Source organism: Bos taurus, chromosome 11 (assembly GCF_002263795.3).
Source record: "Bos taurus isolate L1 Dominette 01449 registration number 42190680 breed Hereford chromosome 11, ARS-UCD2.0, whole genome shotgun sequence".
Taxonomy (NCBI): Eukaryota; Metazoa; Chordata; class Mammalia; order Artiodactyla; family Bovidae; genus Bos; species Bos taurus.
Genome location: NC_037338.1, coordinates 5,536,523 through 5,559,869, shown reverse-complemented (window position 1 = coordinate 5,559,869; position 23,347 = coordinate 5,536,523). Strand labels below are relative to the sequence as shown.

The 23,347-nt window shown below is 43.1% G+C and overlaps 1 protein-coding gene across 1 annotated transcript; it reads right to left on the bottom strand.

Moving 5' to 3' along the window:
• Window positions 1-11,065: 11,065 nt before the first annotated feature.
• On the bottom strand, window positions 11,066-22,413 carry NMS (neuromedin S). The gene is made up of 10 exons (NM_001077522.2): window positions 22,234-22,413; window positions 19,770-19,825; window positions 19,421-19,459; window positions 17,464-17,487; window positions 17,313-17,366; window positions 15,281-15,355; window positions 13,836-13,871; window positions 13,200-13,241; window positions 12,080-12,129; window positions 11,066-11,222 (listed from the first exon to the last, which is right to left on the bottom strand). Exons 1-9 carry the CDS (start codon window positions 22,304-22,306, stop codon window positions 12,091-12,093), a joined length of 438 nt encoding a protein of 145 aa, NP_001070990.1. The 5' UTR covers window positions 22,307-22,413; the 3' UTR covers window positions 11,066-11,222; window positions 12,080-12,090.
• Between the last annotated feature and the right edge of the window lie 934 nt (window positions 22,414-23,347).

Here is a 23,347-nt window from a genome sequence, read left to right as displayed (position 1 = left end):
ATAGGCAAAGATTCTATCAGCGCATTCTACAGATGAGAAAACAGAGGCACAGAGATATTCAGTCACTTGCTAAAGGTATCACAGCTAGTAAGTAGCCTAGCTGTGATAGGCTCCACAGCGCATATGCTTAATCTCCACCCTGCCGTGTACATGCTAAGTCACTTCAGTCGTGTCTGACTTTTTGTGACCTAATGGACTGTAGCCTACCAGGCTCCTCTGTCCATGGAATTCTCCAGGCAAGAAGACTGGGGTGGGTTGCCATGCCCTCCTCCAGGGGATCTTTCTGACCCAAGGATTGAACCTGCATCTCCTGCAACTCCTGCATTGCAGACAGAATCTTTATCACTGAGCCACCAGGGAAGCCCTAACCTCCACCTACTTTGCTTCTTCTTTTTTTTTTTTTTCTAATTTATAGGATTAAATTAGCCATTCTCCAAGACACATACAGACACTTGACATAATAAAATTGATTTCATTGTACTTTCAAAATTATCGAATATTTTGACTTCATGCTTCATAACCTATCAGTTGAAGGGTACTGAACGCAGTTTTGATGTCTGAGAAAATTTCAGAGACACAGATTTAAATATAGCTTGGATTTGAACGGAGAACAATGACAGGAATCACTGGAATGGACTTCTTTTCTTTCTAATGTACCAAATAATGCATTTTACCAACTAATCATGTAATAGCAGCCATGTGAAATAGTAGATATTTTCCTTTTATTGGGTTACTGCTCAGTGTCTCACAGTTGGGGGTTGGGAGGAATACATCAAGGTCTCCTGAAACCAAGTCCAGGGTTATTCTTAGCAGTGGTTCTGTCACTGAAATTATCCATGAAATCTGTTATTGGCTCACATTTATATAAGAAAAGAGGCAAGGTTTGTCTGAGTTTTTTATGTTGGGGGGGGAATCTAGAATCCACTTTATAATAATGAACACAGGCTCCTTTGTCATGTCAAATGCTTTTTGAAGCCTCACAAATGCATTCAAGTCCATTATTGAGCCCTGAGAAATGAGTGACTTAAAATATCAAGATGAGTCATGGTAGGATGGAGGAAAAGAAGGTAGAGATTCAGAAATCATTATTGTAAGTCAGTCTCAAAATATGGTTCAGATTTTCCCATATTTAACTCCTCCTCCCCAGCACTGATCCCTTATTAACTGACCCCTCTGGATTCCCAAGGCTTCCCTGGTGACTCAGCTGTAAATAATCCACCTGCTAGTTCAGGAGACACAGAGTTGATCCCTGGTCCAGGAAGATCTCCTGGAGAAGGAAATGGCAACCCACTGCAGTATTCTTGCCTGGGAAGTCCCATGGACAGAGGAGCCTGGCGGGCTACAGTCCATGGGGTCACAAAGAGTTGGATGCAACCGAGCGGCTGACACTTTCACTTTCACTTTCTGGACTCCCAGGGACTCACAGTCCTTGGGGATGAATAAGCAGCGCTGTGTCCTGACTGCTCCCTGGGCAGCGGTCATGCTGGTGGCAGGGGGGTAGTCCTGTTTCTACTGTTTAGGGATTGGTGCTTCAAGCGCAGAGAAGGCCAGAGGGAAGTAAGCACCTCCTGTTCTAAAAAGCTTGTCAATTGGGCTCAGACCCCTCCCTTTGACTTTCTAAGATGTAGGTGATCTGTCTTTGGGCTTCACGGGTGGCGCAGTGGTAAAGAATCTGCCTGCCAATGCAGGAAGTGCAAGAGATACCAGTTCTATCCGAGGGTCAGAAAGATCCCCAGAAGGAGGGCATGACAACCCAGTATTCTTACCTGAGAAATCCTGTGGGCAGAGGAGCCTGGCAGGCTACAGTCCGTGGGGTCGCAAAAGAGCTGGACACCACTGAGCACACACACACAGAAATACCTACATTTGCATTTTATTAACTAGGTAGCTGTCTGCTGATGACAAGCAGTTTGCCCCCAGGCCACCCTGAGTAGGGAATTGGAGCAGCCTGCCTTGCCATCATTTGGTTGCCAAGGAAACACGTTTTTCCAGAAGTCTAGAAATAGCCAAGCACGGGCCCTTGTTCTTGATGCTTTCAGAGATGGCTGGGTGTCCGGTGAGGGATCTCTGGCACTTGAGAGGCACTGAGGCTTCTGCCGAGGTGAAAGATTGGCTCCCAGGGAACGCTGCTCACCACAGACCTCTGAGGAGCTCACTGCGGGGGGTGGGGGGGCTTTCCTGAAGAGACCTAGACCAGGCCATTGGGGCAAGAAAAGCAGCAGACACCAAAAAAATTGTTTGCCCTCTATCCTCCACTGTCATTGCCAAACCCAACACAGAAGGGGTGAGGTGCTGTTAGGGAGGAAGGGTAATAGCCTGGCAGTGGGCTCCCTGCCTCGCTTCCCAGTGTACCTCCTCACTCCTGCACTGGGCGCAGGAAGGGATTATGGGCTGCACTGTATCCCCCGCCATATTCATATGTTGAGTCATAATCCCCAGTACCTCAGAACGTGACAGTACTTGAGGGTGTAATTAAGAGCACACATGCACATGTATATGTGTGCTTGTGTGCTCAGTTGTGTCCAGCTCTTTTCAACCTCATGCACTGTAGCCCACCAGGCTCTCTGTCCATGGGATTCTCCAGGCAAGAATACTGGAGTGGGTTGCCATTTCCTCCTCCAGGGGATCTTCCTGACTCAGGGATCAGACCAATGTCTCCTGGTTTGTTTATCATTGGCAGGTAGATTCTTTATCATTGTGCTACCTGGGAAGCCCAATCCTATATGACAAGCATCCTTATAAGAAGACGGTATTTGGATAACCAACAAAGTGAAAGTGAAAGTGAAGTTGCTCTGCCGTGTCCAAATCTTTGTGATCCTGTGGACAGTAGCCCACCGGGCTCCTCTGTCCATGGGATTTTCCAGGCAAGAATACTGGAGTGGGTTGCCATTTCCTTCTCCAGGGGATATTCCTGACCCAGGGATCGAACCCAGGTCTCCCGCATTGTAGGTGGACGCTTTACCATCTGAGCCACCAGGGAAAACCAACGAGGACCTACTATACAGCATATAGAACTTTTTGCTCAGTGTTATGTGGCAGCCTGGACGGAGGGGACTTTGGAGGAGAATAGATACATGTATGTGGATGGATGAGTCCCTTTACTGTCCACCTAAAGCTATCACAACATTATTAATAGGCTATGAAAAAGAAAAAGGTGAAAATGTTAATCCCTCAGTCATGTCCAACTCTTTGTGATCCCATGGGCTGTAGCCCACCAGGTTCCTCTGTCCATGAGATTTCCCAGGCAAGAACACTGGAGTGGGTTTCCATTTATTATTCTAAGGGGATCTTCCTGAACCAGGTTTCGAACCCATGTCTCCTGTATCACAGGCGGATTCTTTACCATCTGAGCCACCAAGGAAGCCCTGTTATGTTTCTTCCCAACCCAGGGATCGAACCTGGGTCCCCTACACTGCAGGCAGACGCTTTACCATCAGAGCCACCAGGGACTTCGTTATGTTTCTAAATCTACTTAATAAGCCCAAGCTGTGTTCATTCTTTTCCTGATGCTTGAGCGTAAAGTAACCAGGAATGCCCTTCCAAGGGATATTTAGCTTACACCCCTGGACTCCTTTTCTCTTCCCCTTGATATACTGAAACTCTAACTTTACCATAAAAATTTAAATGGTGGAACTTTTATGTACACTAATTAATATTACTTAAGATTTTTTATTATGAAATGTAGAGTTTGATAATGTAATGGTTACCTAGTTTTTAACTCATCCACTTCTCTTTAATGAGTCCAGTTGAATGTCTCCTGCTTCAGGTACTTGAAGAGTCTCTATAGTTGGAGGAGTTGTGTTTTTCTTCCTTTTCCTTTGTAAAAGAAAAAGTGAACTTGATAAAATTCTTAATTCTGGCACTAAATGTATCTCCTTGAATCCTCTTTATGTGTCTCCTTACCAGAGGCGGCTCTTCCCACATTCTGAAATTCGGTCTGAGAATATTTTTTTCTTTTCTTTTAGTGAAGGGGTGTATGTGTGTGTATACTTAAAAATAACTTTTTTATTGCAGAACAGTTGTAGAGGAATAGTAGAGTTGTGGAGATAGTACAGAGAATAAACATAGGGATGTGAATTGGTGAAGCCACTATGGAAAATAGTATGGCAGTTCCTTAACAAATTAAAAAATAGAGTTGACATATGATCCTGCAATCCCATTCCTGGACATATATCTTAAAAAGATGAAAACACTAATTTGGAAAGATACATACACCCCAGTGTTCATAGCAGAACTGTTTATGATAGCCAGAACACTGAAGCAACCTAAACCTTCATTGACAAAGATATGGATAAAGAAGACATGTCACATATACACAATGGACTATGCTACTCAGTCATAAAGAGAATGAAATGATGCCTGATGTGGACCTGGTACTTATCCTTTACATGATCACTTGTCCATTCATTTGCACAAACGTTTTTGGAGAGTCTACTTTAAGCTAAGGGCTGTGTTAGGCCTCAGAACTTAAAAATGAATGAGGCATGGCTCCTGCCATCAGGAAGCTTATGCTGACATGGAGAGGGACCCAGGGGGCAGCCAAGGAGAAGAGAGGAAGAGCTCTGTGGATGAGGAGGTCAAGAACTCTAGGCCCAGCGTGTCACACAGATATTCACAGGTGCTTTGAGGCAGGAGGACAGGAGACAAGGCAGAGAGAAGGACCCTGGACTAATTGCCACATCCCTCAAGAGAAGCTGGGGGGTGTAGTGTAGATGTGGCTAACAGGACGGAGAAGGGATGAGATGTCTTAGCCAGAAGAAATGAGCTGCCAAGATGTGTGGCCTCTCTGGGGAGGACGGAGGACGATTGACCTGGACTATCAAGGTTGTGAAGACAACCCCTTATCCAAGGTGTCCCAGAATCCCTGGTGCTCTGGACACTGAGCAGCCTCCCAGCCTCCACTCCCACCACTTCCCAGGTCATCAGGGAAGAGAAAGGAAGAGAGGTACAGCATCCAGGGAAGAGATGATGGATAAAGAGGGGTATTAGCCCGATTCAGAGAGTCCAGAGAGGGGTGCGCTGGAGGAGAGGGAGGCAGTGGAAGGCAGCTAGACCGGCAGGCTTCAGGGCAGTAAGCACCTGTTGCTTCATCAGTGGATGCCAAGGCAGCTGGCAGTGTGTGCTTTCTTCCCCACAGACACCCCTCACTCTTCTTTGCCTGTTTCAGGTCAAGGTGAGTTTTCCCCGGGAGGGTGACAAACGATAGCTCCTCCCTGGACCATGCCTCCAAGTGTGTGGACATATGGTCTACCAGCTGGCTGTCCTGCACCCTAGCATCTCCGCAGCTGTTGTGAAGGGAAGCCTCTTCCCCTGGGCTCTGCTTTATCACAGTCACCCTCCAAGTTCTGTTTCACTGATGTCTGGAAGACAAAGACTAAGGGTATAAATAAAATAACTCCTACCGCCTCTCCTTCATGGTTTCTATTGATCGTGGCTTAAACTCTTGAGACAAATTGATGGTTTTAATATTAAACTGAAATGCCAAGAGTCAGCAAAGAGATTAGAGAATTGAGCAAAAAAATAACCCTTTCCCAAAGTGGAATTTTTCCAGCGTCTTTGGATGTGGTTTATTTGGGCCAGGAAAATGTTTCTTTCAGGTATTGAGACACACAAGATGAATAACTTTATAAAAATTAAGAAAGCCAGAGAGTCTAAACATGTTGAATTGGAAAAGCATCTGAATCTCCTATCTCCTGGGAGAGTTGGGGGAGGGTCCCTGCTTAGCCTCTCCTAATTAATCCATATCGCTTTTTGGTCTCAAATCAGGTATGGCCCTGGCCATGGCGAACTCTTTTTCTTTTTTTAATTGACTTATTTGGCTGCACCAGGTCTTAGTTGCAGCATGTGGGATCTAGTTCCCTGACCAGGGATCAAACCCGGGCCCCCTGCATTGGGAATGGGGAGTGTTAGCCACTGGACCACCAGGGAAGTCCCAGAGGTGAACTCCCGATTCACCTTGTGCTCACACCGGGAACACCATCCTCACCTGAGTCAAGGGCTGAGGCGGCAGGGTTTGCAGGTCTGCAACTTCATGTGCGACTCGACCTTACACCCGCATTTCATCTCCTATTTTTTCATTTCAGTCTAACTTTAATAAAGATGTATCAGACTTTTAACAAACATTCACAGACATTGACTGTCCCAGTACTAGAGGAAAACATAATAATGACAAGATATTCTAGATGGAGGGACTCTGGATAGAAGACGTGATCTGATCATAAACGGAGCCATCAGTGTATGGAAGGCCTGAATAAGGTCTAGTGGGAAATGTCTTATTAACTAGATCATGTCTTGATATTGCATTATGACCTGATGATTTTAATCCCTTCAAATATGTATTAAAGCATGTGTTCTTCAGCCATGTCCAACTCTTTTCGACTTTGTGAACCGTAGCCCACCAGGCTCCTTTGTCCATGAGATTCTCCCATAAAGAATACAGGAGTGGGTTGCCACGGCCTCTCCCAGGGGCCGTCCAGACCCAGGGATCAAACCTGCATCTCTTATGACTCCTGCATTGGCACACGGGTGCTTTACCACTAGCACTGCCTGGGAAGCCCTTAAAGTATGGTTTTTAAATTTCAGAAATAAATCCTACTTAGGATGGCTGTGCTGGGTCTTCGTGGCTTTGTGCAGGCTTTCTCTGGTTGCAGAGAGGGAAGGCTATTCTTCCTTGTGGTGCAGGGGCTCTCACTGTGGTGGCTTCTCTTGTGGAGCACAGGCTCTAGAGTGTGCGGGCTTCAGTAGCTGTGGCACACGGGCTTAGCTGCCCCAGGGATTAAACCCATGTCCTCCGCATTAGCATGCAGATTCTCATCCATTGTGTCACTGGGGAAGTCCTACTCAGGACATTTTTAAGGCAGTTTAGACACTCTTCTTATTACACCTGAAAATTACTTAGTTGTCCAGTTTAGAAAAAGAAATGGAAAAAAAGCAAATGGCTGTCTGAGGAAGCCTTACAAATAGCTGTGAAAAGAAGAGAAGAGCAAAGCAAAGGAGAAAAGGAAAGATATACCCATTTGAATGCAGAGTTCCAAAGAATAGCAAGGAGACATAAGAAAGCCTTCCTCAGCAATCAATGCAAAGAAATAGAGGAAAACAATAGGATGGGAAAGACTAGAGATCTCTTCAAGAAAATTAGAGATACCAAGGGAACATTTATGCAAAGATGGGCTCGATAAAGGACAGAAGTGGTATGGACCTAACAGAAGCAGTAGATATTAAGAAGAGGTGGCAAGAATACACAGAAGAACTGTACAAAAAAGATCTTCATGACCCAGATAATCACGATGGTGTGATCACTCACCTAAAGCCAGACATCCTGGAATGTGAAGTCAAGTGGGCCTTAGAAAGCATCACTATGAACAAAACTAGTGGAGGTGATGGAATTCCAGTTGAGCTATTTCAAATCCAAAAAGATGATGCTGTGAAAATGCTGCACTCCATATGCCAGCAAATTTGGAAAACTCAGCAGTGGCCACAGGACTGGAAAAGGTCAGTTTTCATTCCAATCCCAAAGAAAGGCAATGCCAAAGAATGCTACCACACAATTGCACTCATTTCACACGCTAGTTAAAGTGAAGCTTAAAATTCTCCAAGCCAGGCTTCAGCAATACGTGAACTGTGAACTTCCAGATGTTCAATCTGGATTTAGAAAAGGCAGAGGAACCAGAGATCACATTGGCAACATCCGTTGGATCATGGAAAAAGCAAGAGAGTTCCAGAAAAACATCTATTTCTGCTTTATTGACTATGCCAAAGCCTTTGACTATGTGGATCACAATAAACTGTGGAAAATTCTGAGAGAGATGGGAATACCAGACCACCTGACCTGCCTCTTGAGAAACCTGTATGCAAGTCAGGAAGCAACAGCTAGAACTGGACATGGAACAACGACTGGTTCCAAATGAAAAGGAGTATGTCAAGGCTGTATATTGTCACCCTGTTTATTTAACTTATATGCAGAGGACATCATGAGAACCACTGGGCTGGAAGAAGCACAAGCTAGAATCAAGATTGCCGGGAGAAATATCGATAACCTCAGATACACAGATGACACCACCTTTATGGCAGAAAGTGAAGAGGAACTCAAAAGCCTCTTGATGAAAGTGAAGGAGAAGAGTGAAAAGGTTGGCTTAAAACTCAACGTTCAGAAAACTAAGATCATGGCATCCGGTCCCATCACTTCATGGGAAATAGATGGGGAAGCAGTGGAAACAGTGTCAGACTTTATTTTTGGGGGCTCCAAAATCACTGCAGATAGTGACTGCAGCCATGAAATTAAAAGACGCTTACTCCTTGGAAGGAAAGTTATGACCAACCTAGATAGCATATTCAAAAGCAGAGACATTACTTTGCCAACAAAGTCCATCTAGTCAAGGCTATGGTGTTTCCAGTAGTCATGTGTGAAAGTGAGAGTTGGACTATGAAGAAAGCTGAGCACTGAAGAATTGATGCTTTTGAACTGTGGTGTTGGAGAAGACTCTTGAGAGTCCCTTGGACTGCAAGGAGATCCAACCAGTCCATCCTAAGTGAGATCAGTCCTTTGTTCATTGGAAGAACTGATGTTGAAGCTGAAACTCCAATACTTTGGCCACCTGATGCGAAGAGCTGACTCATTTGAAAAGACCCTGATGCTGGGAAAGATTGAGGGCAAGAGGAGAAGGGGACGACAGAGGATGAGATGGTTGGATGGCATCACCAACTTTTGGACATGGGTTTGGATGCACTCTGGGAGTTGGTGATGGATAGGGAGGTCTGGTGTGCTGCGGTTCATGGGGTCACATGGAGTCGGACATGACTGAGTGACTGAACTGAACTGAACTGAACTAAACTTATTTAGTTCATTTACTGTTGGTCTTTCATCTTTTATCATTGAGTTGAAAGTTGTTTTCTTTCTTTCTACTTTAACCATATTCTCTTAAAGGTCCAAAGTTTCAAACAAAAGGCCCGATGTAAACAATACCATGTGTGGTTGTGTAACTCTTACTGTGAGGACACAATGCCTTTAAAATATCAAGTGAGGAAAATCATCTGTCTTGACCCGCCCAACGGCTAATTCCATGTCTCTGGGAAGTGGCTTGTGATGGTAAAGAGCTGTAGGTATTGGAGTCGTTTCAACCTGGGTTTGAATTCTGACTCTGCCATTTAGTGACACAGCTCAACATCTCATGGAAGTAGACTTGCTCAACTCATCCTGCGTGGCAGGGTCTACAGATAGGTCTTAAAATATTCTTTAGGAGAAAATAAGATTGAGACTTATTGCAAAAGCTTATGAAAGTGAAAATAACCTTTATTATAAAATAAAAAAACTAAAAACTGAATCCTAGAAGTGTGATGGCAAAATGACATTTTAAAAGGAGGACTCTTAAATATGATGAGAAGCTTGAGAGACTTCAAAGACAGAAGGTTGAGTGCAGTTTATGTTCACGACGTGTATCACTGGGGCCCCTTGAATGTCATTTACAGAGGAGGTGCCTGAGAAGGTAAAGGCCAGATGCTCACTGCTTCTTGAAGAGTCTAGAGTTGCTTTGTGGGATTTTACAAGTTTTTTTGGTTTGTTTTTTAATTTTATTGACATATCATTGTGGTATTAATTTCTGCTGTACAGCAGAATGATTCAGTTATACACATATATACTTCTTTTCATATTCTTTTCCATTATGGTTTATCACAGGATATTGAATATAATTCTCTGTGCTATACAATAGGTCCTTGTGGTTTATCTGGAGAAGGCAATGGCACCCCACTCCAGTCCTCTTGCCTGGAAAATCCCATGGGCGGAGGAGCCTGGTAGGCTGCAGTCCATGGGGTCGGGAAGAGTCGAACATGACTGAGCGACTTCGCTTTCCCTTTTCACTTTCACGCACTGGAGAAGGCCATTCTATATAGAATAGTTTGCATTTGCTAACCCCAAACTCCCAGCCTGTTCCTCTCCCACGCCTTGGCAGTCACAAATCTTTCTCTATGTCTGTGAGTCTGTTTCTGTTTCATAGACAAGTTCATTTGTGGCATAGTTTAGATCTCACACATAAGTGATAGCATATGGTTCTTATCTTTCTCTTTCTGACTTCTTTCGCTCAGTGTAATAATTTCTAGGTCTATCTATGTTGCTGCAAGTGGCATTATTTCATTGTTATTTTTACGGCTGAGTAATATTCCTTTGTGTATGTACACAACATCCTCTTCATCCATTCATCTCTCAGTGGATATTTAGATTGTCTCCATGTCTTGGCTGTTGTAAATAGGGCTGCCATGAGCATAGAGGTGCAGGTATCTTTTCAGATTATAGTTTTGTCTGGATATATGCCATATGATCACAAAGAGTTGGACACGACTGAGTGACTGAACAAGAACACATGCCCAGAAGTGGGATTATTGGATCATATTGGAGTGAGTATGTGTTAACTTGATGCTGTAACTTTGAGCCCCTGGTCAGCAATATAGGAGCAGCTGTCATCAGGGCAAGTCCCTTTGGAACCATCTGTATAACAAAACTCATCTCCAAAGTGTAACTAGAGCCAACACCCCCTGAGTGCTCACTGGGTACCACCACTCTAAGCCCCTTATATGGACTATCTACTCAGTCATCACAAAAATGATGTGAAGATGCTCTTACTACCAGCCCTGTTTTATCATGAAAGTGACCAACCCCCAGTCCTCCAACTAAAAGGTGGAGTCAGGATCTGAAGCCAGCCAGACACTCCCAAGCCTGTGCTCTCAACTCTCAATAATAACAAGGTGGTCAAGACATACTAAAATAATACCAAATCCAGCACATTTTAAACATATGTATCTTAAGGCTTTCCTGGTGGCTCAGACAGTAAAGAATCTGTCTGCAATGCAGGAGACCCAAGTTCGATTCCTGGGTCAGGAAGAATTCCCCTGGAGAAGGTAATGGCAACTCACTCCAGCATTCTTGCCGGAAAAATCCCATGGGCAGAGGAGCCTGGTTGGCTACAGTTCATGGGGTCACAAAGAGTTGGACACGACTGAGCAACTAACACACATACACTTTAAAAATATATCCAATCCCTCCCCCAACACTTTCCAATAAGAAATGAAAATGTCAGGTCAATGCTACTTTATTTTCTACATAATTGAATATTCTAGTGAATAGAGAGAGCAAGAGAATCGTCTTTAAATAGTATTCACAGAAAGAAATTTGACGTTTGTTCAAAACAATTGCTCGATTGCCTGATCCAGACTCCTTTTGCCATTGAATTCTAAAAAGAAAAAGGAAAAATGTACAGGTCAGATGGAATCATTATCGGAATGGAGATGAAGCAGAGGGTCATGTTATTACACAACATATTTAAAAATGCCTCACTTGACATGGCATAAAGGCCCATAATCAGGACTCATGAGATATGCTATTGTTGTAACTGATCAGGCCATTAGGTCAGCGTGAGGGGGATGGCCTCAGGGACCAGCTCCCTCTGTACAGCTGGGGTAGTGTGCTCCCCAGCATCTGGACAGAGCTCTCAGACACTCTGGCCTGCCAGAGCCTCAGCCACTGCTGGCTGGTCCAGGTTGTGCTCCAGCTGGGAGGCTGGGGCGCCCCTGAAGGACAGCAGCCTCATGTTCCTGGAACCACATCATTGTAAGAGACAGAGAAGGTCCAGAGTTGCCTTCATTCAGACTCCCCCAACACCATCACAGGCCAGAAGCCGAGAAATCCCCGGAGATTTCACCTCGGGGTCTCTGAGCATAACTGAATGGAGGGAATAGTCTGGCCTGGCTATAGTCAGAAATGCTGCCGCTGTAGAAAACTCCTCCCCACCGAGCATCCCAGATAGGTGGATTTGCCTCATCACAAGGGCCCAGTGAGAAGTCACAAAAGCTTCTGCCTCCTCACAGTGGCTGCTGGAGACAGCGCACCTGCAAAGACTGCCTTATTTGGGACAATGCCAGGCTGCAGTGGGGTCTCTGTGATGCTGAGAGCATGAAAGGGAGGGAGCAGAGGTCCTTAGGGGTTCCACATGGTCCTCACTTTTTGAAACTATCACCCCTCTGGCTGCCTGTCACTCCCCCATGTCTGACATAAAACATTTATTTGGAGAAGAGTTGCAGAGAGGCTGACCTTGGACAATCCTACCAGGTGTCAAAGTCAAGGTTTCTTCCATTCCTTGGCTGGAAAACAAACAAACAAACAAAAAGGAGCCACTTATAGTGCTGAGACCACACTGCCTGGAATCTGATTCTTGGTTCCACACTCTTTCTCTACTGCCCTAAGTTTCTGTTCTCCTAACTGGGATGTTAGCAGCTTCCTTGGGTGCTCAGCTTGGTAGTGGGTCTGTGGGTCCTCTGGACAGTGCTCCGGGAGCCCTGCTGCTCCTACAGCCCTGACACTGTCCCCCACCCCACCACTCCATCCCTCAGCCTCTGTTTATACGGCAGGACCATCCCCAAACCATTCATCATGAGATTTCTCACCCTAAAGACACCATGGACACCCAGACCAACTGTTTCTGCAAGCACTTTCCAGACAACAACCACCAACAGGGCATGCAGGTTTAAAAGGTGTACTTGGGGTGTTGGGGAGGTGGGAAGAATTTCTGTGGTTAAGTAAGTTTGGAAATGTATGATTGAGCCACATTAAAGAGCTTGTTTCCCGAGGACATGGAAGTGTGCTCTGTAAACTCTGGGGTGTCAGGTGCAGTGGTTTTGACCGTATTTGATCTTTGCAGAGCATCTCTTAGCACCAGCGACCACAGAATGAAGATGGAGGAACATACGCTTAGTCTGACTCACACGTTTTTCTGATGCAAACACTGAAGATCTAAGGGGTGAAACAGCTAGTAAGTGGTACACCAAGAACTAAAAGACCATATGTGACTTTTGCAAGAGGCTTCAAGTCCCATTGGGAGAAGGACCAGTAGACTCCTATTCCTGGGAGAGGGCCAAGTTTTCTGGACCTTCACGCTAGGGAAAATGGACTCCAGCTATGGTTGGTCCCCGCATCTGTCCATCAACGTAGCTCCTGCCTCCCACCCCTGAGCTCCTTCCGGAGCCCTCCTGTGCTCAGCCTGTGTCCCGCTGGAGCTTTGCCTTTCCAAGTGGTGACTCACGCCCTAAGGGTGAGAAAGTTCCCTCAGTGACTCACCAGGGGCCCCTGGCCGGGCTCATTCAGTAATAACTCCATAATGGGGGAGGTAGAACAGAATCAGGGTGAAAAAAAGAAAAGAAGAAACACGCTTTACCCTGAAAAGGAAAAATGGTCTTCCCAAGGTGGCAGTGTAATCCTGCAAGACAAAAACACAAACTGTTACCCAGTCAGGCTGTGCCAAAGGTCTTTCAAAGATGTCTATGGCAGTAGTTTCAAAGTGTGGTCCCCAGATACAAAACATCAACGACACCCGGGAACTTGTTAGAAATGCAAAACCTCAGGTGCCCACTGATTCTCTGGGGTTGGGGCCCAGCCATTTGAATTTTAACAAGGTCCCAGGTTCTTATGGTTCATGGTCAACTTGAAGAAGCACAGGTATTGATACATGGGGTTCATGACATCTGCAGGATCCCTCCCCAGATTTGCACAACTGGCCTGTGGGCCCCTGAGCCAGAACACAAATCTCCAGGAGCAGATGGCCCCACGTGACTCATCTGTAAGAACTGACATAAAATGGTACCATCCAGGGGCATGGCTCCTTGGTTCCTTTCTGCTCCAGGACAAGCCCAGGGAAACCCCAAGTTAGATGCTCAGCCTCAGAGAATTCCAGAGCATAGTGTGAGGCCAGTTCTTTGCAGGAGTGGTCCAAAGAGCCTGCAAGCATTCCCCCATCTCTAGGAGATGCAGATCTTTCTCTTTGGGGGTGGCATTCGCGGTAAGGTTTACCTACCTTTTTGGTAAAATCTGCTGCAGTGGCCCTGGAATCCTGTAAAGGAAAGAGGACCGGGTTCATTTAATAGGAAACTCACCCCCTGCTCCCTGGCTTGCAGTGGTGCTGTGACCTGGCCCCTCCCTGGTTCCATTCTAAGATAACCAGAAGTCAGATGCAAAAAAAGTCATTCAAGGAGACAGCTAGCCTTGGAGACAATTACAATTTCATATTCTGGAAGGTGAGGATGTTTTCTTGATTGAGTTGCCTTAAGGTCTAGGACAATGTTAAACTTGCTTGTTCTTCCCAACAGCTTTCACTTGAAATTGACTCCTGGCTTAGGCATATTTTTCAAGGATAAATGATTTCAGTTTTTTCAGCTCATCTTTGCCAGTAAATCTGGCCCGTAGTGGAGGCTGACTCAAGCTGGAAGCCTGCTGTCAGCATCTGAGCAGGTGGAATGTGATGGCCTATGCTCGGGGTGACCAACTGGCTTCTCAGGAAGTGAGCAATTTTCTGGGGTCTTGGCATTTTCAGAGGTAAACCTAGGCATGTTCTGGGCCAACTGCAATGAGTTGGTCATCTTACTTGGACTCACATCGTCCAAAAATTGTGTTTCTTTGTTTTGGTGTCATGCAACAAAACCCTGATGGACCTTTTTCAACAGGTTCAGCTATTACTGAAACTGCAATGCAATGCTAAGACGCTTCAGTCATGTCTGACTCTTTGCGACCCTATGGACTATAGCCCACCAGATTCCTCTGTCCATGGGATTCTCCAGGGAAAAATACTGGAGTGGGTTGCCATTCCCTTCTCCAGGGAATCTTCCCGACCCAGGGATCAAACCCATGTCTCTTGCGTCTTCTGCATTGGCAGGTGGCTTCTTTACCACTAGTGCCACCTGGGAAGCCCATTACTGAAGCCAGTCATAGCTAAACTTTAAAAAATTTTAATCAAAATGATTCATTTTTAAAATTTAATTTTTATTAATATTAGTACATAGCTGATTTACAACATTGTGTTAGTATTAGAGTTTTTTTTTTTTTTTAAGAAACAAAGCTCTGATGTTGCACCTAAGACCCAGAGCAGCCAAATATAAATAATTAAAAATATTAAAAAAGAAACAAATCTCTGAGATAAGAATAAAGGAGCAGGTGAGACAATGGGAAGCAGTGTGTATGACCAGGGCAGGTGTCTATGTAATGAGGAAGAATAAGAAGGGGCAGAGAAAGTGAAAAAAATGGCACAAAAACTAAAATGGAAAAGGATGAAGAGCACCGATGAGGAGAAGATGGTCAGGAAGCTGGACCACAGCCCCTCCCCCACCCCAGCCCTGCAGCCACGGTGTGAAGCTTGTACAAGGAGGAAATGCCAGCGAGCACCACCCAAGGCGACAAAAGGCATTCATCACAGCGAAGTGAACTTTTAGCCGTATTAACAGTATGGTGGAAGGAAAAGGTACATACACGCCGCCAAAACGTCTTCATCCTTCGATCAGCAAGCTTGGCTGCCAGACGCATTAGAGGGTGCACGGGAGGGAACTGGCAAAGAGGCGGTGAGGGTCAGATGGTGCCAGGACGGAGCCCAGGGCTATGCGCAATCCTGTCTGCTCACCCTCTTACAAATGGGTTTAATTTTCAGAGTAAAATCTGTTTCCAAGCCTAAGCCTGAAGTTTTATGATATCAATAAAGAATCGCTTGCCTGGCTCACACATTTCATTCCAACACATCACTTAAAAACATTCCCTTAGGGGAAATCAGACTTGTATCTGTGTTAACCTCAAGCATTTGTCCTAGAGTGGAACACTTCATCTCACAGAAGCATCTCTGTGAAGATGCTCTCTGCTCTCCGGGTGTGCTCCCCTCCTCTAGGGGACAAGGCTAAAAGGTGCCATTCATCACCACCACCCAATGCATCTTATTTCCCTGAACGTCTCTTCTGTGACTGCCCAGCACACACTCAGACATACACACCCTACCTCATCTAGTCCTGTGAATTCTCCCCAGGTATTTTGGCTCAAAGTAAAACTTAATTTTTATTTCCCTGGTGGCACAGTGGTAAAGAATCCACCTGTCAATGCAGGAGACGTGGGTTTGACCCCTGGGTTGGGAAGATCCCCTGAAGAAGAAAATGGCAACCCATTCCAGTACTCTTGCCTGGGAAGTCCCGTGGACAGAGGAGCCTACAGACCATGGGGTCGCAAAAGAGAAGAGTCAGACACGACGTAGTGACTGAACAACAAGAACAAAAGTTAACTTGCATCATAGGCATGGAATGTATCTTTTCCCTCCCGTTTTTATTTCTTAAAGATTTTTTGATGTGAACCATTTTTAAAGTCCTTATTGAATTTATTACAATATTGCTCCTGTCTTATGCTTTGGTTTTTTGGCTGTGAGGCATGTAGGATCTTAGCTCCCCATCCAGGGATTGAACTTGCACCCCCTGCATTGGAAGGCAAAGTCTTAACCACTGGACTGCAGGGAAGCCCCCTTCCACTACTGACATTGCTCCACGTGCAGCGCCCATGGCCTGTCTTGACGATATCCCCTCTTTACCTGATCCCCATGACTGAATCTATACTACCCTTGAGTCTTTGCCTCTAAGGAAAAAAACATTTTGCTTGGTATTTGTATGTTTGTTTGTGTGCTTGTTTTTAAGGATCTTCCTGAAGACTTGGAAAGTCTTGATTAAATAAGCAACTTTCTAATAGTATAATTTCAATCACTGTGACTGCATTGAAATTCTAGTAAAAATTCTATTCTATGATCTTCCCAGTATTCTCCAAATCATACCCTGTAGAAATTCAACAATCTCTCCCTGAGGATAATTCAAATTTATAATAAGAAAACTAGAGGTGGTGCTTTTAATTCCCACAGCACATATTACACTGTGGCAGTGACAAAAGACATCCATGGATTACTGTTGGGAATATGGCACTTTACACTTAACAAAGTAGTTTTCCAAAATTTAAAAACAAAAGGTAATAACGAGCAATGTAAACAGAGTTCAGTCTTTACCAGGCTCTTCTTGTCCCTGTGTTTAACTGCATAATAAAAAGTGATTTCTCGCTAATTTTTCCTTCTCTGTAATGTGTTCTCTAGCTTTTCAGATCTGTCGACCTCCCTGGCCCCTTCCTCACAGAGGGAGAGAAATGATCCTTGTAGTACTCGGAAAAAAGCACCAAGAGTGTAAGTCCCCTGCTTTTCTATTTATCTGCATATATTAAAGATTTTTTTGATGTGAACCATTTTTTAAAGTCTTTATTGAATTTGTTACAGTATTGCTTCTGTTTTGTGTTTTGGGTTTTTTGGCCCCGAGGCACGTGGGATCATAGTTCCCTGACCAGGGATCGAACCTGCACCCCCTACATTGATAGGCGACGTCTTAACCACAAGACCACCAGGGAAGTCCCTATCTGCCTATATTAAATGAGAAGGGACAAAGGCAGGCAGAGGAAAGTGACTTTTACAGAAAGATGATTATGATAAAATACTGACCCCTGTTTTAACTGGATGCGCCGGCTCCTGAGTTCTGGAGTAGTGAAATAAAAACTAAATAAGAGGGGAAAAAAGATTGATTTTAATTCTAAGTGTCACTTGCCAAAAGTGTAGTAATTGCATACTTTGTTGCTGGGCTGGTAGTACTCACCCTTTTGTATATGTCTTGATTATCCTGAAAAGAGAATAGTGAGGATGTCACATAGAATTTTACTAGGGCAGGTTTCCAGTAGAAATTACAGCAGATACCTTCTTGACTTACCTGAATATTACAAAATACATTGGCAGTCTAAAAGGAAATCATTTTACCACCTTAATAAGGCTGTAGTTGATGTGGAATCTTGCAAAAAGGAAATTTGCCAGCAATAACATTACCTTAAAACTTAATCTTATTTTACCCTCTCGATCTTCAGGGAAAACACTCTATAATTCGTTGAAGCAATACCCTAATCAATTCCCAGATGGCCATCTGACTAAGAGGTAGGATAAAATAATGGTTGCAACTTTTAATTTGCTCCTGGGCATATGCTAGAATTCAGTGTTTTGAGGGTTGGTTCATATAGCCCAATTTCCCCTGCTAAAATCTCTCTACATGAATCTTCACTGTTTTTTTGTTTTGTTTTGTTTTGTTTTCAGAAAACCCAGCTTTTAATTTGTAAATCCTTGTTAGAGCATCACTTTGTTCTGTCTGCATGAATGACAGCCCAGGAAAAGCTGTACTGGCAGCATATCCTACTAGAAGATGTACTGTGAATGATCCTGCAAATATCTGGTTACTATTGGTCTCATCTCATTTATAATACTGACTGATCTCATCTCATTTATAAACATTGTTGAATCAGCTCAAACTTCAATCAAGACAGAAATGAAAGCTGTCAGAAACACTTTGATTTTGTTGCTGTGCGTAGATCTTCCTACAAACTTTGTGGAGAGTTTCTTCAGTAACCAATACTTACATAATTCTCTCTTTCTGTCTGTGCTATGCATGTACACATACACACATGCATATGGACACACACACACAAACGAACCTAAACTATGAACAGCAGAGGCTCAATGCACATTAACTCTCTACTTCCTTACCATCACCATTTCTAAATCAGCCAGAAGTATTTACTACTTTTACAACTCCTGGTCTCTTTGTGAGCATCTGTTCAAGAAGTGTGTGTGTATTGCGTATGTGTGGTGTATGTGTGTGTGTGTGTGTGTGTGCATGTTCTGGACACATATCAGGTAAACAATATTTTTGTTACCATGTTTATCAACTTTATACCATTACTTTCCAAGTCAAAAAAAAATTTGAAGATGATTTTCTAGGTGATGAACGCCAACCCTCAAGATCATATGCACTTTCCTTGCTTTATTTTTTTCTTTTTAGAGAAAAAAATGTTTTTTAAAATTTTAGTTATCTATCTTGTAGACTGTTTCCCCAACTAGAATATAAGTTCCATGAAAGAAGTAATTCTGTCCGTTTGGATCAGTACTGTAACCCCGCATAGTATGCAATTATATGTGTATATGTGATTATGTGGGCTTCCCAGGCAGCTCAGCTGGTGAAGAATCCACTTGCAATGCAGGAGACCCTGGTTCAATTCCTGGGTCGGGAAGATCCCCGGGAGAAGGGATAGGGTACCCACTCCAGTATTCTTCAGCTTCCTTGGTGGCTCAGATGGTAAAAAATCTACCTGCAATGTGGGAGACCTGGGTTTGATTCCTGGGTTGGAATGATCCCCTGGAGGAGGGGATGGCAACCCACTCCAGTATTCTTGCCTAGAGAATCCCATGGACAGAGGAGCCTGGCGGGCTACAGTCCATGGGGTCACAAAGTAGGACATGACTGAGCGACTAAGCACAGCTCAGCATGTGATTATGTATATGATATGTATATACGACTATGATAATTGTAAGAATGCAGATGAACTACCAATATTTTATGGTCATTTCTATTTAGGAGATTCACTTGTTATTTCCTAAAACCGTATTTTTATACACACAATGCATACACACAGAATTCTGTAGGTTACAAAAGAGTGCTTATTTACAGATATTGATTACAGCATAAACGGGTGCACTGTAAGAATTATCTTACGTACATCAATTTTTTTTACCTTAGGTTGTCTAGAAAGACTTGCCCAATATGCCATCTGCTAAAAAAATGAGGAAAACAAATCAAAGATAAGTACAAATTCCTTAATCAATAGAATTAAAATTAAATTCTAAAATTGTTTCCTTTATGAACCTTGCATTATCTTCTCCCACAGCGGCCATGAATTTCAACACAGCTCCCAAGATAATTTAAATGAGGCCATGAAAATGACAACAATGTGTTTCTGCTGTAGCCAAGAATCTGATCTGAAAATAGTTTGATCTGAAAATAATTTTAAGTGAACATTGTCCACATGATATTTTCAAGGTTAAGACTAAATAAAAATCTCACATTACTGAACAATGATGTACCTCAAACTTCACAATATCCAGGCCATCTGAAGCATCAGCTAAAGGTCGAGGAAATCCTATTGTGAGAAATCATAAAAACCTCCATTAGGACAGAAGAGGTAGTAGCACCAACTTTTCAATCTTTACCATGAAAAACATACAGTGATTCTATTAATATGGTGTTGTTAAAAGGACTGACAAAGAAAACACACTTCTACCTACCACTAGCAAATCTCAGGCTTGTGCCAAAATTAACTTAAAATTGCATGGTTTTTCATATTTACCAAGAGTTAGCAAGTCAGGAAAGAAGAGAAAAAGCACCTAGGTGATAGCTCAGTTTGTATTTACATGGAATGTGTAGGGACAGGATATCAAGAATTGGTGTAAATAAGAGGAGAAATACGTCTATATACAGCCGATTCACTTTGCTGTACAGCAGAAACTAACACAACACTGTAAATCAGCTATACTCCAATAAAAATGAATTTTAAAAGCAACCTCCTCAAAACTTTGTATTTACCACTACAATACACTTCTACTTCATTTTTTATCTTTCTCCTAATTATATTAATAAAATGCAGTCATTGTGCAACAGAGTTGGTCCTGAAACTTTAAAGAAATATGGCCATTTGTCTCTCTGCCTCATCAGACACTTCAGGGGTAGGATTATGGGGAAAGTTGCTACTGGCATGTACCTGAACCCTCTGCCTGTCGATTTTTATCTGACCTAAATGAAGTCTACATCTCATTTGCATACAACACAACACTTGAAAAAATAGTTAATACTGCAACTGAAAGAATCAGCTGCAGGATAGATCAAAACTAACAAGATGAAATTAAATGGGATAAATATGAGATGCCCAATTCAAATTTTTAAAATCTGAAACAGGAAATATCTGGCTGAAAAGTAATATTTTATTTTTTAATATTCAGTGATATTCTGCTCTCTGCCATCTCGCTATAAGCCAAGAAAATAATACTATATGCAAATAACACTGTCCCAACCTTGAAAGGTAATAGTCCTACCTGAAATGATAGGATATGTGGTGAGCTGATGGAACTGAGTGTAGGTTTCCTTCACCAAGAGAAAAATTATGAAGCGTGTGTTAACTGCCTCCAACTATTTTGAGAACTGTCATAAGAAATATTAGTCTTATTCTGTATATCCCCAAAGGGCAGAACTAAGGCTAATGGTTAGAAAGTACATGTGATCATATTGCAGCTTGATGTAAAAAAGTTTTTGATGACTGAAGGTATTAAAAAATGCAAAGTAATTCAAAACAATCCCCTAAGGATTTATTAAGAGTTTCTGTGTTAACAATACGATGATAAAGATCATAAGGACCCCATCCTCAGGGAACAGAAAATTAAATTTTAAAAAGAGGGAGGTGGATATAAATATGTAAGCAGGTAAATAAAAGGTAATAAGACATTGTAATATTAATAAGATGCTTTTGGAAACCAGGGGAGGCAGATACTGGCTGACTTGGTCTGGTAGTGAGCTGAGTGTCACTGAAAGTAATCAAATAAGGAAACCATAGAGGTGATCCCTGCTCTTTTGAGAGGCTAAACTAGATAAATTCCATGGTTCCTTGCAACACCCAAGCTTTGTGATTACACCGCAGAACACGGAAAAACAAATATGCTATTTGAAGTGTATTTTCTGGTCAAATATATTTTCACAGATATTCTACTCCTTAAACCAAAATTCTAATGGAAAAATCTAAAATTTTGAAATAACTATGTTTCCAACAGGAGCTTCCACTACTTCCTGTATCATATAGCGAGTTACCTGGAGATGGGTAAGAAATTTTGACTACGAACCCCATGCCTAACCCTTGTTCCCTACAAACGCACTGATTCTCAGTTGTTGATGCGACTGCCCGAGTCCCGTCAGCACCTCGGACAGCGCCCAAGCCTTGGAAGACAGGAGCTTCTTGGGACACTGCCCCCACCCCACTTCCCCACCACCACCCCTCCCAACATCCTTGTCCAATCCAGAGGAAAGACTATGAAAAGATTCCTTTTTCCTGTGTTCACTTCTACACTGCCCCTCTCCAACGGTCCCTCAATCTTCAGTCTTTGGGACTGTAAGCTCAGAATTATTACCATCTCTGCTCTCATGTCTTCAGAGTTCTAAGACCACATATAGAACTCTGAAGTTCTATATATGGTCACATATTACCACATATGACTAACATGTTGGAGTTGCCCCCTGACTTATATTCCTCACAGTTTCAGTGGCACATCCTGGGGCCAGCCCCAGGGCAAGAGCTGTTTAAAGGCAGTTCCACATGGGAAAGTAACCTCCTAAAAGGCTGTGACATCTAGCTTTGTCCCTCCTCTCTGATGGAAGCCATTTCTAGAGGGTGGGTGAGGAAATCAAGCTAGACTCCTTCCAGAAGTGCCTTGAAGGATCAAGGTCTGTCCCAGTCTTCCTTAGAGCTCAGACCAGCTGGGGTCTCCTGGAAGGGGGTCCCCTTACCTGAGGAAGGAATTTGTAGCAGGCAGAAGCAATAGATGGCCAAGATGGATGGGAACTGGGCAAGATATTTCATCTTCAAAGTCCAGATTCTTTTTGCTGGCCACAGATGTGTTCTGCTGGGACAGGAGCTGAGCATTTCCTGAAATTCCACCGGCACAGACAACCCTTCACCTTGTGTCTGACCAGCCGGGTGGAGAAGGTACCTTTATTTGCAATGCCTTGGAACGCATGGGCTGAGCACAAATCAGCTTTGCGCAGGAGGAATGGCTTTCTCATAAATGTCATGCTGGGCCTTTATTTGTAGAATAATATCTTCCTGGTGTATTGTAGGCATTGTAGAGTCATCTTTTCAAACCAGCAATAAAAATAAAAGTGGAGAGTCATAATTGCTATTCTATGGTGGTTTGAGAAACATTTCTGACTCAAAAAAAAAAAAAAGGCTTTTTCTCTTTTTTTAAAATCAAAGCACTGGGCATAAATCTATAAACTCTTGAAGGATGAAGTCTTATTTTGTAAGAAGCTGTTTATTTTCCACCACTAACAAAGGATGTTTTATAATCTTTGGTGCATCTGTGAACAAAATTTGTAGTCCTGGATATAACCTTACAAGTAACTCAGAAGTTCAATTAGGGTTTTTCAAAAATTAAGTATGGTTGGAAATTAGACTTCTTAAGGTTTCTCCAGATTCATTTCTATGAACAAGTAAAGTATTTCAAATTAAATCAGTATTAAAGAAATTATGACAGTGTTTAATAATAATAGCAAAATTACTTCATCTATTGAGATTTCATTTAGAATATCATATAGGTTATTTTATGCAGTCTTGCAGGAAACCCATTAGGAATGTGTTTCTTTCCTAATTTTATGAATGGAGAAATTGAGGCTGGGAAAGAGTAAGGAACTTGCCAAGATCACTAAGCCATCAAGGATGCAAACCAGGGATTTGGACTCAAGGTACATGTCACTAAAAGTGTGGGATTTTAGTCGATGTGTTATTTTTTTTCTAAAAAGAGCCTCCTTGAGATTGGATATGAGATAGAAGAAGAATGAAATCAGCGAGCTTGCAAAAAGTGTAACATACATGGCAGATACGAAATAGCTTTAGGATTTTTTT